The sequence below is a fragment of the Purpureocillium takamizusanense genome, chromosome 1 (assembly GCF_022605165.1).
Source record: "Purpureocillium takamizusanense chromosome 1, complete sequence".
In the NCBI taxonomy this organism is placed as follows: Eukaryota; Fungi; Ascomycota; class Sordariomycetes; order Hypocreales; family Ophiocordycipitaceae; genus Purpureocillium; species Purpureocillium takamizusanense.
In genome coordinates this window covers 2,689,506-2,702,589 of record NC_063068.1, presented here as the reverse complement: position 1 = coordinate 2,702,589, position 13,084 = coordinate 2,689,506, and the positions used below count along the sequence as shown (strand labels likewise).

Genomic DNA, 13,084 nt, shown 5'->3' with positions numbered 1-13,084 from the left:
CTATGGTACCTTGGGATCATGGCGAGGGTGTATCTGGGCGGCGATCTTCCCAGACGGATCCGCCAAGAATAGCAGCTCCTTGATATGGCCGTCGGCGCCTACATGTTCCCGTCCTGGATCTTTGTCTTGACTCTCGCTGTTTTAGTCGCCCGTCTACCGCTCATCAACAACCTACCTGGCTTGGGTCCGCAACGAGACGGACGGGTTTTGTTTCGCGGACAATCCGGACTTGACACGCAGGAACGGAACGGAACGGAACACAAACCACCAGCTCGCAGCGTCTGATGAAGCCATCATTTCGTTATCGCTGCTGTACACGATGCTCAAGCCCGTGCTCTCAGTTGCGTGTTGTCGTGGCGACTCATTTTGCAGGTTGGACCGTAGCTTCATGCGACTGTCAAGCCTCGCTGCGCCATTGCGACGAGGACACGGGCGGGCTTGATCGCCAGCCTTGCATTTGCAAGACCTTGGGGAGATCGTTCTGGACGCCTGCACTGCACGGCACAGTCAGTCCCGCTGTCGCGCGGGCACGTCCCCGCCACACTGCTGCTCTGAACTACTACTACTACTACTACTACTACTACTACTACTACTACTATTACCTACTGTACATCGCGCATCGAGGCCCGTCAGCGAGGCTGATACCAACTGAGAAACCTGAAACAAAACACCATGCCGTGAAGCGCGAAACATAGCCGGGCGCACTGGTCCTCCACCGCGACCCGCCCTTGCCGACGCGATGGCGCCGGAGCCGTCGTTGGCGTTCGCCCTTGGTCGTTGTTACTTCTGTGCTCTTGAAGTCCCGGCAGCCGATCAACGCACTAAGCGTCAGGAACCAGGAACCCGGACACAGCCCGCATCGGTTGCCACCATTGCCTGCTCTGTGGCGGCGCACCGGCCGAAGAGCGTCATTACTGACAGCCTTTTCGGCGATAGCCTGTGTTCTAACCCATTGCTCGACGTCTTTCCACCCTGCAGAAGCCGAAACCTCGTCCTCTTGACTTCCTGGGGTCATGAGACGACCCAGGCCCTGAGCCCAGCAGCCACAAGGCCGGGCTTAGATCCATAATAGTCACCCTCACAAACCAGCTGTAACGTACTGGTCACCGGGGATGACCCATTTGGGGGTTTGCTCGTCCAAAGTGACAGCTGTTTCACGCTTTTGACAGGCCGACTGACACTTGGTAAGATCTTGGACCTGGGCAACCTGGGGCTGCACAACTCACCATACTCGATCGGCTTAAGAACAAAGCTCTGAGATGGCAGACTTTTTCTTCTAGGATAGCGAGTCGTTGCCGCCGGCGCATCTTTCAGCCTCTCGACTCATGATCGCCCCGCGCGGCGCTCGTATTGCCTGCACGTCAGCATCCACTTCCCCGATATAGGGCTCAGCCATGCAGCGTAGTGGGTGACTGTTTGGCGGGCGTATACTCGGAGCTGCCCTGTTACCTGCGGAGGTTGACGCAGCGTTGAATGCTCTTGCCGAGCATTGGAACGATGCTAACTTGGTGACAAACAGAGCTAAGAAGAGCGGCTTGCCAGCCAAGCGGGCCCCGTGGTTCGGGACACCGTGCAGGCGTTTCATATCACGGCTTAAGGAGGCCACTGTCCATCTGATGCTGCCAAGCGTCAACCCAAAGGACCAGTGAGTCTTGACGATGGAATTGTGTCGACCTCGTCGCGTCATCCACGCACATCGACTGGGCAAGGCCCGGTCGGACTATCGTGACTCGGTCGTCAACTTAGCCGCCGTCACCCCTTTCTGTGTTCCGCCACGTCTCACTTCCTTGTAGAGGTTGCCTGCAGCTCGGTGACCGAACAGCACAGTCTGCGGTGTCGTCCAAGTCCAAGTCTCGTGGATGATTACGCGAGATGTATCCATCTTCTATCTCACAATAGTCTCCTTCTGAGAACACTCTGCGATGGTCCCACAACCTCCACAGGACCGCTTTCGGCCTCCCCCCCTTTTGCGAATCTGAAACCACACAGCTTCATTCTGTTCAAGTCTTTGACGCTCGGCAGTAGCACCCCTGTCCCTGTCGCATGAACCGCTCCTGGTACGCCTCGATGTCGTGCTGGCCAATCTGATGTCGACTTGGACCTTGGCCGGGCTCGCTACAGACACGGGGCCCGCGCTGGTACCGTCGATCGGATACTATGGTAGGCCTAAGTAAGTAGCGAGTTTCCCGCAGTTATGAGTTCGCTCCGTACTTCGTACCTACTGGCCATTTGACATCAGTCTATGCTGAACACAACCGGAGGGGTGGGGACTCCAAGGCTAGGGCCAACCGACTGGCCCTCCTCCATCGCCTGTCCTACCTACCTCAGGATGAGGGCGGCATTGTTGCTCCCCAAGGGCAGCCAGCCCCGAATCCGAGGGAAATCAGGGAGGCGGGATACCCTGGCTGTCGTTGCTTTAGTAAGGCGGAGAGGGCGTCCGGTTGGCAGGCAGGCAGTAGCATAGCCTTGGCTCTGCTGTGAGTGTGTTTGATCGCCTGCGCCGGATGATCGTGCGCACAATGCGGTTGTCGGATCGACGAGGGGGCAGAGAGGGGTTTGCCGTCGGGTCCGTGTTGTTGATTGCTTGCCTGCCTGCCCGCCAACATCCTCCTTGAGTGTTCCCGTGTCGAAGGGCTTCGGCGGCCCGCTTCCAAGTGTTCGATTCAGGGACTGCTCAGGGTAGGCACATCGGGCTCACCAGAATCCAGCGATGTGAATTGAATCCGAATTTTGCCCTCCCGAGCCCGCGCGCTCTTTCTCGCTCCCTCCGAGGGCCACGGCAGCGAGAAGACGCAGGGATGTAGACAGGCCCGCTGCAATGGGCGAGAAACTGCTGCTCCAGAGAAGGGTGCAATGCGGCTATGCTTTCCTGTGAACTACGGTAGACCTTGTCGCGGGCAGCTTTATCAGGGCAGGCTCTATGCCGTACCCTCGTTGTCGACAAAGTGAAGGTTTTCTCCCCGACGTGGTGGTGGCCCACGCACGCACGACATGTGGTTCTCCTTCTCCTCCTCCTCCTCCTCCTCCTCCTCCCCCCCGTTTCCCCCAAACGAAACCTTAAGTTCTCGTGCGCGGGGGCGGGTGCCAATTGACTGTGATGAATGGTACAGCGTCGGTCGTCAGTCCCTTGCGTGTCAAACGTAGGTATCCCTTGATGATTTCATATCCACACTCGTCATCGCCAAGCGTTACTGGCTGCCCCTTCTTAACCGGGCTTTGCCTGCCTGCCTGCCTGCCTATCCTCCTTCCCTTGAAGGTCCCGATAAGTACGCAGGGCGGAGGGCTGCAGGTCCTTCTTTTCGGGTCAGAAACACTCGCACGCGACGCTGTAGACGTCTTGTTCGGCCCCGAGAGGGACGATGTCGACCGACCATGTCTCACGGCTGGCCGAGTCTCCAAAAGGGGGGCAAGGAGGTGCGAGCCTGTCGTCGTTAACAAGGCTGACAAAAGTCCATTGCGGGGACCATCGTGGCTGTGAACAAGGCAAGGAAGGTCTGCCTTCGTTCTGTTTCCTGGGATGTGATGATAGTACGTGCGAGCTGGCTTGGTCGGATAGGGTCGAGCGAGGGGCAACCGTTCACTGTCGTCGTCGTCATCAAGTGTCATTGGAGTGTTGGGGCATTTTTTGTTTCTGCCGATACCTGCTAGTTACTCCGTACCGGTGCTGATGCCGGAGCTGTTGGCTGGTACGAAGTAAATCGGTTGGTTGGCCTGCTTGCATTGCTTGATTGGGGTGGCTGAGTCGCGCATGTGGGCAACGGGGCACGAGGAGAGAGGTTCTCCGGGTTGAGGCGGTCATGCTGGGTTGCATGATGCTTGCTCAGCTGCGCCACTGAGTCGGGCAAAACATGTAATGGATAAACGCAAAGCACGGCGGAAGGCATGGACCTGGTAGAAGCGCCATCGAGAGCTGACCCCTTTCCCTTCATGCCCCCTACTCCATCGATATACAGGTTGCGTTGCCATACAACACGGCTACATCATCATCACTTTGCGCCAATATCCTCGTTGCCAAGCCTGTCCCTTGCCTGGATCAGGCCCCAGTACCCTTTTACCGCAGCCACACGTATTCCAACAGTCTGAGATCCGTCTTTGTCCATGGACAAATTCACGATCACAGACAAGGGCAGTGAAGAAGCCAGCAACAGAAAAAGAGAGAAGAGGTATTAGGACCTTGCCTCCTCTAGCTCGAGCTCCAGTTGTCGGATGCGCTCGCTCTGGTCTTGCGAGCCAGCAGACGTCATCTTCTTCTTTAGGGCCTCCATTTCGGAGGCCAGCCGGCCGATCTTGTCATTTTGCGCGCTGATGATCCGGGTCTGATTCTCGATCAGCTGCTTTATCTGGTCCAGGGAGGACTCGACGCCGGCGCCGCTGGTAGAGGGAGCAGCGGGGGCTGGGCCGGGAGATGGTGCCACCGCCGAAGCCGTAGCGGATGGAGTCCGAATGACGGGCGAAGAGGGCTTGACCGGCGAGGTAGCCTGTGCGGTCTGGGCCTTGATGGGCGCGACGACCACAGGCTTGGGCTCCGAGCGCGTTGGCAGCGTGGTAGTCCGCTGCGCCGGTCTCGACACCTCCTCGAAGCTCGAGGTCTCGTCATCCTCGGGTTCTTCCTCTTCGTTGTCCTGGAACTTGTTGGCCAGAGCGGCGATGGACCCCTTCTGCTCACTCATGGTCGGAGGAGGGCTGCGTACAGTGGGTGACGGCTTGGACTCTTCTCTCTTAGGCTCCTCCTTCTTGGGCTCCGGCTTGGATGCAGGCGCCGGTGTAGGCTGAGTGGCAGGCTTGTAGTCCGACGGAATCTCCTTGGGCGCCGCACCCTCGTAGACGCTCTCCAGATCAATCTTGGCGGGAATGGCCGTCTTGCCGTCGAACCACTCCTTTGCGCTGGCGGCGGGCTTGGTGCCAATGGCCGGAGGGAAGATGTCGGCCTGAAAGGTCTCGGCACGGCGCGGAACTGTGAACGAGATGGGCTCGATGTAGGCGTCGTTGACCGTCTTGTAGGCTCGCATGACCTCGTTCTCGTGGACCTGCACTCGTCATTAGGGATAACGTTGTTAAATGAAGCTTTCTCCACAAGCTGAACTCACGTTGATGCCTCGCCGAGGCACGAAGGCAATGCCGCGTTGGGGATCGGCCGACTTGTATTCGCTGAGAAACTCAAACTTGTCGTTCTCGTACTCAAAGTAGCGGATGTTGCCGTCACTGCGGTTGTCAGCACCGAACATGGTCCTATGTGTATGGCATTGCTTACCCCTTGCCAGCTAAGTAGAGGCAGTTGGAGCCCTCATCTAGTCAAATGTTAGTATGCGCGTTCCGTTGTTGACCGAGCCGTCGTAGCAACTCACCCCAGAAGGGCATGCACACGCCAGAGATGGAGTCAAGCATGGTGAAGCCGCCAATAGGCTCCGTCTGTCCGGGCTCCCATAGCGCGATCTGGCGCTCGCTCATGCGCGAGAAGCCCGTTGTCGCGAAGCGGTTGTGCTCGCCCATCCACACGGCCCTACTGTTCTTGGCGCCGCTATGGCCGGGCGCCTCGTGCACTGGCTTCTCCTGACGGACGTCCCACACACGGATCTTCTTGTCGCGTGACGTCGTGACCAGCATGTTGCCGGCCGCGCTCCACGAGAGGCTTTGGACGATATCAGCGTGCCGTAGAGTCAGTGGCGACTGACCGGTGCTGGCATCCCAAATTTTGACTGTGAAATCGCCTGAAGCAGAAGCCAAGATGTTTTCGGCGGCGGGATTGAACAGGACCTGGCCGACTTTTCTGCAAGACAAATCATGTCAGACGCCGGTGCGCTGGGGGCGAACATGTAGCAAAATCGTCGTACCTCGAATGCCCCCCCAGCTTGCTCACAGGGGCGACATCCACAATCTCTTCTGCATCCGTGTACAAGGTAAAGTCGTTTGGGACTTCCCAGAGGAAAACCTTGCCGTCTTCGGAGGCCGAGGCGACGATGCGGTCATTGAAAGGGTTCCTGGGATCGGGGCATCAGCAGCTGTGGCAGGCAGGACCCTTGAGTAACCAGGTCATACCAGTCGGTATCGAGGACGGCGGCGGTATGACCGCGAAACAGCGGTATCTGGTCGGGGAGCTTGCCCTTCTCCGCCAGCGGAATCACAGCAAAGGCGCCGCCGCCCGATGCATCCCAATTGACTGACAAGTATTCGGGATTGACCTGTCGTCGTCATCGTCATCAGCAGGGAGGAGGAAAGTAGCGGGTCGTCGCATCGCGTGGCGTCTGTCGCACCTTGACCAGGTTCGTGTCCCAGGCATTGCGACTAATGTGAAGGTTATCGTAGCAAAACTCCTTTCTCGTTGGCTTGCCGAAGACGTGCCCTGCGCGCGGAGAGGCGAAGGCTGTCAGCAACGTATTCGCGGCAGGATCGCGACGGCCAAGGAGGGGGGAAGGCGAGCAAGGGACTCACGATATTTGGACGCCCGAACGAAGCGGCCGGCCATGATGCAGTAGGGGCTGCAGATGCGGGCGGATGCTGAGTTGGCGACGGGTGAGGTTGTTGAGAACGAAGGGTTCGAGACGATCGCGTGCTCGTGCCGATGGCAGGAGGTTGCATGCAGTTCAAGAATGGTGGTGGTAGCGGCGGCGGTGGTGGATGCAGGTACAGGGCGTTCTGGGCGGCGGGCACAGCAAATGTCAAGTGACATGAGGTGGACGCAGCGCAGGCACTGCAGCACCAAGGACTTGCTACCGGTGCTATGTTGGTTTGCGGCTAGCCCGGGGCGCCCACGAATGAATCGGTCCCCTGGCGCTGCGGATGAAACCAGGCTGTCTCGCTTGCAATTGATGAGCTGCGCCTCTGCTGACGATACGCCTTTCTCTTTCTTTGGTTTGGGCCCCCCATCCCTCCTCTCCTGAGACCGAGGGCGGATTCCACCTCGGGCTGACAGACTTACTCCCCACGGGTGACAACATCCAAAGCTACCTCGATCCTTTCCCTCCACTGACGGCTATGGAGGACGGCCGACTACGTACGATGCCCAAGTGTGCGTAAGCAAGGGGCCCCGCTACCACCTGAGGTCGAGGAGCGTTATAGCGCACCACCTGCAGCCAGCTGGGCGGCTCTCGTCAAAGGCGTTCACACGAGCCCCTCACGTGATTGATAGCAGCAAAGTGGGGCCCCCTTTCGTCGCCAACGAGACCACTCACCAAAAATCGACGAGCTTCCCGCCCTTCTTGGTACAGAGGCAAACATGCTTCATTATTTTCCGGCACGAGCTTCTTTCATACAGATATTTCATACGTACAGACGAGAGTGCCGCCAGGACCTGGCCGTAGTAGTAGCACAGAAAAGAAATAGACACCTCCGACGCCGACTTCCTCGCCTCGCCGTGACACTCTCGTAATCCAACATGGCTTCATCGTTGAAGCAAAGGGGAAACGAGCAAATAAACACAAAAGGACAATGTGCCGCGTGTGCAGCAGATGGAAAGGCACCCCGACGAGTGGGTGCAACAACGCCTCCTCGCTCCAGGCTCTAATCGTCATCATGCCCAGTGCCGTTGCCACATTCCCCGTGAAAGACTCATCTCTCGTGTCACTGCTCGACCTTCCCGTGGTCTCATGGGCCACTTAAAGGAGCGTGCTCTTGGTTCGCGAGTGTACGCGTCGGCCCTCGGCGCGGCGCCGGAGCTCCTGCTCCCGCTTAAGGACCAGCTCGCACCACTTCGCCCGCGATCTGATGCCGTTGCTGTCCTCGTCCACACCGCCGTCGCTCCGTCCAATGACATCCGAGAGCACCTTCATCCAGCCCTCCTTGTCTTCGGCTGTGTCGGCGTAAAAGTCAATTACCTCGCCGTTGTTGAATCGGATGCGGAAACCCTCCTCGACGAACATGTAGCCCTCTTCCTCTTCGGCAAAGGCTGATCGGCGGCGCTTGCCCTTATTGACCGTCTCCTTCTCAGTCAGCGCCCGCCTGTCGTCAATCAAACGCTTGGCGTTTCCGAGATTGATGGTCGCTCGGGGCTGTCGAGTTGCCTCGTGATACGCCGTCAGTTTGGCACCAACGAGCTTAAAATATCGGCGGCGCCAGTACTGCGGCAATGTTAGTCATTGGGTCATGTCACAAGACCAAGTCGACAACTTACAGGGCAGTCGCCGCCTTGCTGGCTGAGATGACCCTCCCAGTTGCGCGATAGCCTCTCCTCGGCCGCTCTCAGCTCTCTGACGCACGAGTTCATGCTCTTGGGCATGTCCTCGTCCCTGGAGTTCTTGGGACGCGGAACAAAGAGCAGCTGCAGCTCCAGCTTTCCGATCTTGTAAGGTGCTCGGCGAACAACGCCGTTGTTGCCACGTTTGCTCTTGACGCTCGACGCGAAACTCTCCTCCTCAGTTGCCCACTCGTTGAAGCAGGCCACTTCTGCCATGTATGGTCGCCCAAAGCATCGGCTCTCATGCTCCTTAAGACAGACGTACGCGCGCGCAAAGCTACCATCTTCTGCTGCCAGAGGTGAGAGGAGCTCATAGCCAGTTGGTGCGTTGTTACGTCTTGCGAGAGCATCTCTCTGCTGCTGGGCAAACCGCTCTTCCTCGGCCTTTTGCCTCATCTCCATCTCCCTGCGCTTCTTTGGAGAAGCAAACACCCTGCTGAACGTCGACGTCTTGGGCTTGGCCATCTTGGCCGACGCGAGGGGCAGCTCCTCCTGGACGGGTCTCTCCAGCTTCACATTGAGAGTCAGCTGGAACTCGAGATCATTGGGGACGACGAGCTCAAATTCTTGGCCGATTGGCGCGTTACGAGCCAGTTCAAGCCAGGCCGTGGTAACGCAGTGAACTCCGTTATCCAAGGTGAGGCTGAACCACGTGCGCTCATCTGAGAGTGTCAGTAGGGGCCCAACTGTGCGTTTGGCAGAAAAACTCACTCTTCGGGAGGGGCAAATCCAAATCCTTGACACCCATCACCTTAACAAAGAGACGGCCTCTTTCACCGCTGTCAATGGTGGCTTCGGACTGCGCATCATCCTCAGCCGCATGATTGATGGCAGTTGCGTTGCTGTCCTGGCCAGGCAACGGCGGCACGGCGCCGTTGTTAGCCGGGCGCTTGCGGCTGGCGCTTCTCTGGCGGACCTGACCATTCCAAGGTTCGACGACCCATGATTGAGGCCGGTCGGACTTGACGGGAGAGTTGTTGGCTGAACGTGCCTTCCAAGTCATTTCACCGTCCTTATCGCTGGCCGCAACGACCTTCGTGTTCTGTCGCATGAGATAACCGCGCTGGGAACGGAGCGTTATGTTAGCATCGAGCTCTCTTAGCGTTAGATCGCGAAGGGGGGCCGTGATGTCCGTTCGCGGTCTTGCTACGTTTATGGGATGTGTAGGGGTCATATCAACCTTTTGAGCCTCGATAACTCTCTCAAAATCCTGGTCGAGACTGAGGCCCATGTCGATGTCCAGGGTCAAGCTTCGGTTCTTCAAGCTTGGCTGACGCTCGAGACCCTCTTCCGAAACAACGCCCTGAATATCACCGAAGTTTTGGGAGAGGCGGTTGCGGTGTTTCTCAGGAATCGGTGGCACAGTTGGGACTTCCTGGCTAACCTGGCGGCGAGCTTCCCTCATCGCAGCCAAGTCGGCAGGGGTGTTGGACAGACGAGTCTTAAGTTTCGAGCCCGACGCAGACTTGATGGTTGCCACGCGCTCAGGAATAATTGGCGAATCTCGCGCCTCCTGCTCGTTCTCGAACTCATCCATGGGATGATGGATAACCGATTCGGGTGTGCCGGGCTCGTCATCATCTTCATCCTCCGGTTCACCCCAGCCGGTTCCGTCATACTCAGGCTTAGACATGCGCCTCTCTGGTGTTCCTAGACGCTTCGCGCCGCTGATCTCGGGCTCGCCCGGCTTTTCCTTGGCCTCCTCTTGCATCGCAGGAGGGGTGATGCTGGTGCGTTCGGTAGAGAAGGGTGTATGAGCAAAGGCAGGGGCGAGCTCGGGAATGGAAGCACCCAGGCTCAAGAACGGAGCGGGAGAGTTTGCTCGGGGAGTAGTGACTCCACCCTCCGTGAACTTGCTCTCGGCGGCGTCGGGCGCCTGCTCGTCGTCCGAGTAGTTACTCTCCGCGTCCACTTGCTGCTGTGTTTGCGAATCGCCGGATTCTGTTTCATCCAGATCATCGCCATACAGGTCCAATACATCGTCGTGTTCAAGGTTGCGAGTAATGATGACGGAGTCCTCCTGCTCATACTCCTCTTCCTCTTCTCCTTCAAGAATCGAGTCCTCCGTAGAAGGCAGCGGGACATCGGGATCGATCAACTCTGCTCTCTCGGGACTTCGCTCTGGGCTGCGGTGCGAGACTGGTGTCGCGGCCGGCGAAGAGAATTGATACTCTGGGTCGCCGTGAGCTGTGTTGCCGTTGACGCGGCGCATGATAGATTCCCGAGAAATCCGGGAGGGCATCTCGTAGTCGCCGAGAAGAGAAATATCTGCCACGGTATCGTCTTCTTCCGCGGCCTCCAAATCGTTGGTGGACTCGGCCTCGGACTGCGGGGTAGAGCCACGGTCGCGACTTGCGCCCCTTCTAAGGCGGCGCTCACGCTGCTGCTCGGCTGCAGTCTTTCCATTCGAGTCGTCTGAGAGCATCATAAGCTTCAGGCGCTCCTCGAGGGTCATCTTGCCATTGCCGAAGTTCTGGATGTCGAGCTTGCTGGCTGACGCTGGAGGAGGAACTGGCAGACTGCGATGCGAGTTGCCACCCAGCATCCTCTCTGCCGTAGCTGAGAGACCGGGCGATGCTGGCTCAGAAGCCGCAGAGTGATTCCTCACATGGCCGAGGCCTGGGAGGGGAGGCAGCGGACGATGGTCACCATTTGAGTTGGCAGAGTCGGTCCGCTGATGAGAGGGGCGGGCCGGCGAAGCCACGGAAGGAATGTGCTCGGGCATTGGGCTACCGTCAAACTCCACCGGGTTGCTGTGATGGATCATGGGGCTTTCGCCGCGCCAGTCATCTGGGCCGACCACGGGAGTTTTGTCCGTGTCCTCGAGAGACGCGTCAAAGCTGTCATCCTGAAGACCAATGTGTCCAGGGTCATACATGACATCGTCGTCATCTTCATCTTCGACTGATTCGTAGCTACCCTCGCGCGAGTTCGTGCCGACAGACGACAGATCTGGGGTTGCCATTTCATACTCGTTGATTTGGGGCGGCGCGGCATCAAACGTCACGCTCTTGGGGTGTCGGTGCAGGAAGCGGCCCTCGGGTAGGTCGTGCTCGTCGACAGACGAATGTCCGGACCATGTGCCGGCCTCTGGATCGAAGATGCCCTTGTTGAACTTGGTCGGAGAGAGAGAGGATTTAGTAGGCGAGGCTTGGCCCTTGCTCGGGCTCGGGGCCCGAGGGGGCGCGCCGGAGCTGATGGTCGACACCAGCGGCGACGTCTTGGAAGGGCTCATCATGGAGAGACTCGACTTGCTGTCGAAGGCCTGCGGCTCTGAGTCGGAGGAACGAAGGCCGCCCGAGCTAGACGACGACGCGAACGAGTTTCCTTGGACCTTAGCGAGGGGCCTCTCGATGTGAGGAATCCGAGTTGGATCATATTCCTGCTTCTGCTCCAGAGCCAAAATGTTGCTGTTCCGGACGCGAGATGCCCTCTGGAGACGCTCGATCGAGGACCGTCGGGTTGGCGATGTCGACCCCGAACGGGCTCCAGCGAACATGTTCTCGGCGTTGCGGTTCTGCCAGAAGAGTCGAGGCGATGTCGCCGAGTCGAGAGGTGACGACTGGAATGGCGACGAGTCGTTGCCCGGGACAGAGGCCTTTGTGCAACGGGTGAGTGCCTGGACGGGGAGATCATGAGAGGAGAGGGTAGGGGAGGGCAACAAACCTTTGTCGGGGTATACTGTCGCCAGCTGGGTGAGTTGCGCCGCTTCTCGGTGGGCGAAATCTCTGAGAGAGGGCGGGGCAGACTGTTGCCGGCCATCTTTGTGGGCGACGAGCTAGGCGTGTTTTTGGCTATGCGTAGGGGATGAACCTTTGCCCAAGGATCCGAGTCAGCGACGCCCTCGATGGCGTGTTTTCATTCGCGGAGGAGCTCAGGCAATGACGCTCAACATACCGGTTCTGAGGCCATGATGACCGCTGTTGATTGTTCGGGTTTGAGACTAGATCAGGCTGGAATGCATCGAGCCCAGACGAGCAAATAAGATGGTGGATGCGATGGAATGCTTGAACGCTCCGTCTCCTGATCCGGGTCGATGATGACAGTGTCGCAGTCGCTTCCCTTTTTGTGACTGTCAGATGGGGCGAGCGACGCCCAGACAAAGGAAGCAGATGGAGATATGTAGGAGCCCGGCCCAAGCGGCGACCACACGCACGCACGCACGCACGTTCGAACGAATGAACGAACGAGCGAGCGAGAGGAGACACGAATGCAACTGTAACGAACGGGGGTTTTGGCGAGGCGGTGCCGTTGACGATGCGGACGCAAGGCTTGCGGCAGCGGTTCGGTTCAAGGAGAGAACAGAAAGGGATTCGCGGCGAGGAGGTGACGGTTTGTCGTTTAAGGCACGCTCGACGCGGGTGACGGGCAGCTGCGGCGTGATTGGCGGCCCAGAAAGTAAACAGCATGGGCAGTGGCCGTTGTGCGTTGCTGTGGCGACTGAGAGCCACTGCAGCGCCGCCCGAGGGCGCTAGAGCCCGCCTGCGACGCCACCTGGCCAGCCGCTGCATGGTACCCCGCCTGCCCGCGTCCTGCCCGCTGGCCACTGGGAGCCCGCTGGATGCTCTTCAAACAGGCGCCCGAGAGGGCTGCTGGAGTCGCCCCGGCAGCGGACCAGGGTCTGAGACGACGGGGGACCACAAAACAATAGGCGCCGTTTGTGCGCACGAACTCGCTTTCTTCGCACTTGCAGTTGCGCAGTCGTCAGATGTAATAATAAGCGATCGAGGTGTCTGCCCAGACCTGCTGCACGTATGATGTGCTCGCCCCCATCGGCTCCGTCCCTGCCCGCCCGCTTATCGCCATCGGCCAAGCGCTCGGCCTGCTCCAATCGCCAAACAGCTCGATGAACCCGGCGCCCCTTGAGCATCCTGGTTTCCGAAGTCCATGCTCACGCTCGGGTGGCTCCCTGAT

The 13,084-nt window shown here is 58.7% G+C and overlaps 2 protein-coding genes across 3 annotated transcripts; both read right to left on the bottom strand.

Annotated features, from left to right (window-relative positions):
- Positions 1 to 3,468: 3,468 nt before the first annotated feature.
- On the bottom strand, positions 3,469 to 6,713 carry CRN1 (Coronin-like protein crn1). Its single transcript, XM_047981730.1, has 8 exons — positions 6,430 to 6,713; positions 6,252 to 6,340; positions 6,037 to 6,179; positions 5,832 to 5,978; positions 5,346 to 5,767; positions 5,252 to 5,288; positions 5,088 to 5,202; positions 3,469 to 5,027 (listed from the first exon to the last, which is right to left on the bottom strand). Exons 1-8 carry the CDS (start codon positions 6,665 to 6,667, stop codon positions 4,167 to 4,169), a joined length of 2,052 nt encoding a protein of 683 aa, XP_047837690.1. The 5' UTR covers positions 6,668 to 6,713; the 3' UTR covers positions 3,469 to 4,166.
- A 502-nt stretch (positions 6,714 to 7,215) lies between these two features.
- BUD4 (Bud site selection protein bud4) lies at positions 7,216 to 12,497 on the bottom strand. Of its 2 annotated transcripts, none has more exons than XM_047981729.1 (5): positions 12,068 to 12,497; positions 11,837 to 11,983; positions 8,882 to 11,768; positions 8,108 to 8,832; positions 7,216 to 8,054 (listed from the first exon to the last, which is right to left on the bottom strand). In XM_047981729.1, the coding sequence occupies exons 1-5, from the start codon at positions 12,080 to 12,082 to the stop codon at positions 7,593 to 7,595; spliced, it is 4,236 nt and encodes a 1,411-aa protein (XP_047837689.1). In that variant the 5' UTR covers positions 12,083 to 12,497; the 3' UTR covers positions 7,216 to 7,592. The 2 variants fall into 2 exon arrangements, with proteins under 2 accessions (XP_047837689.1, XP_047837688.1); XM_047981728.1 differs by having other exon boundaries at positions 7,216 to 8,832; positions 8,882 to 9,233; positions 9,351 to 11,768.
- Positions 12,498 to 13,084: the final 587 nt, after the last annotated feature.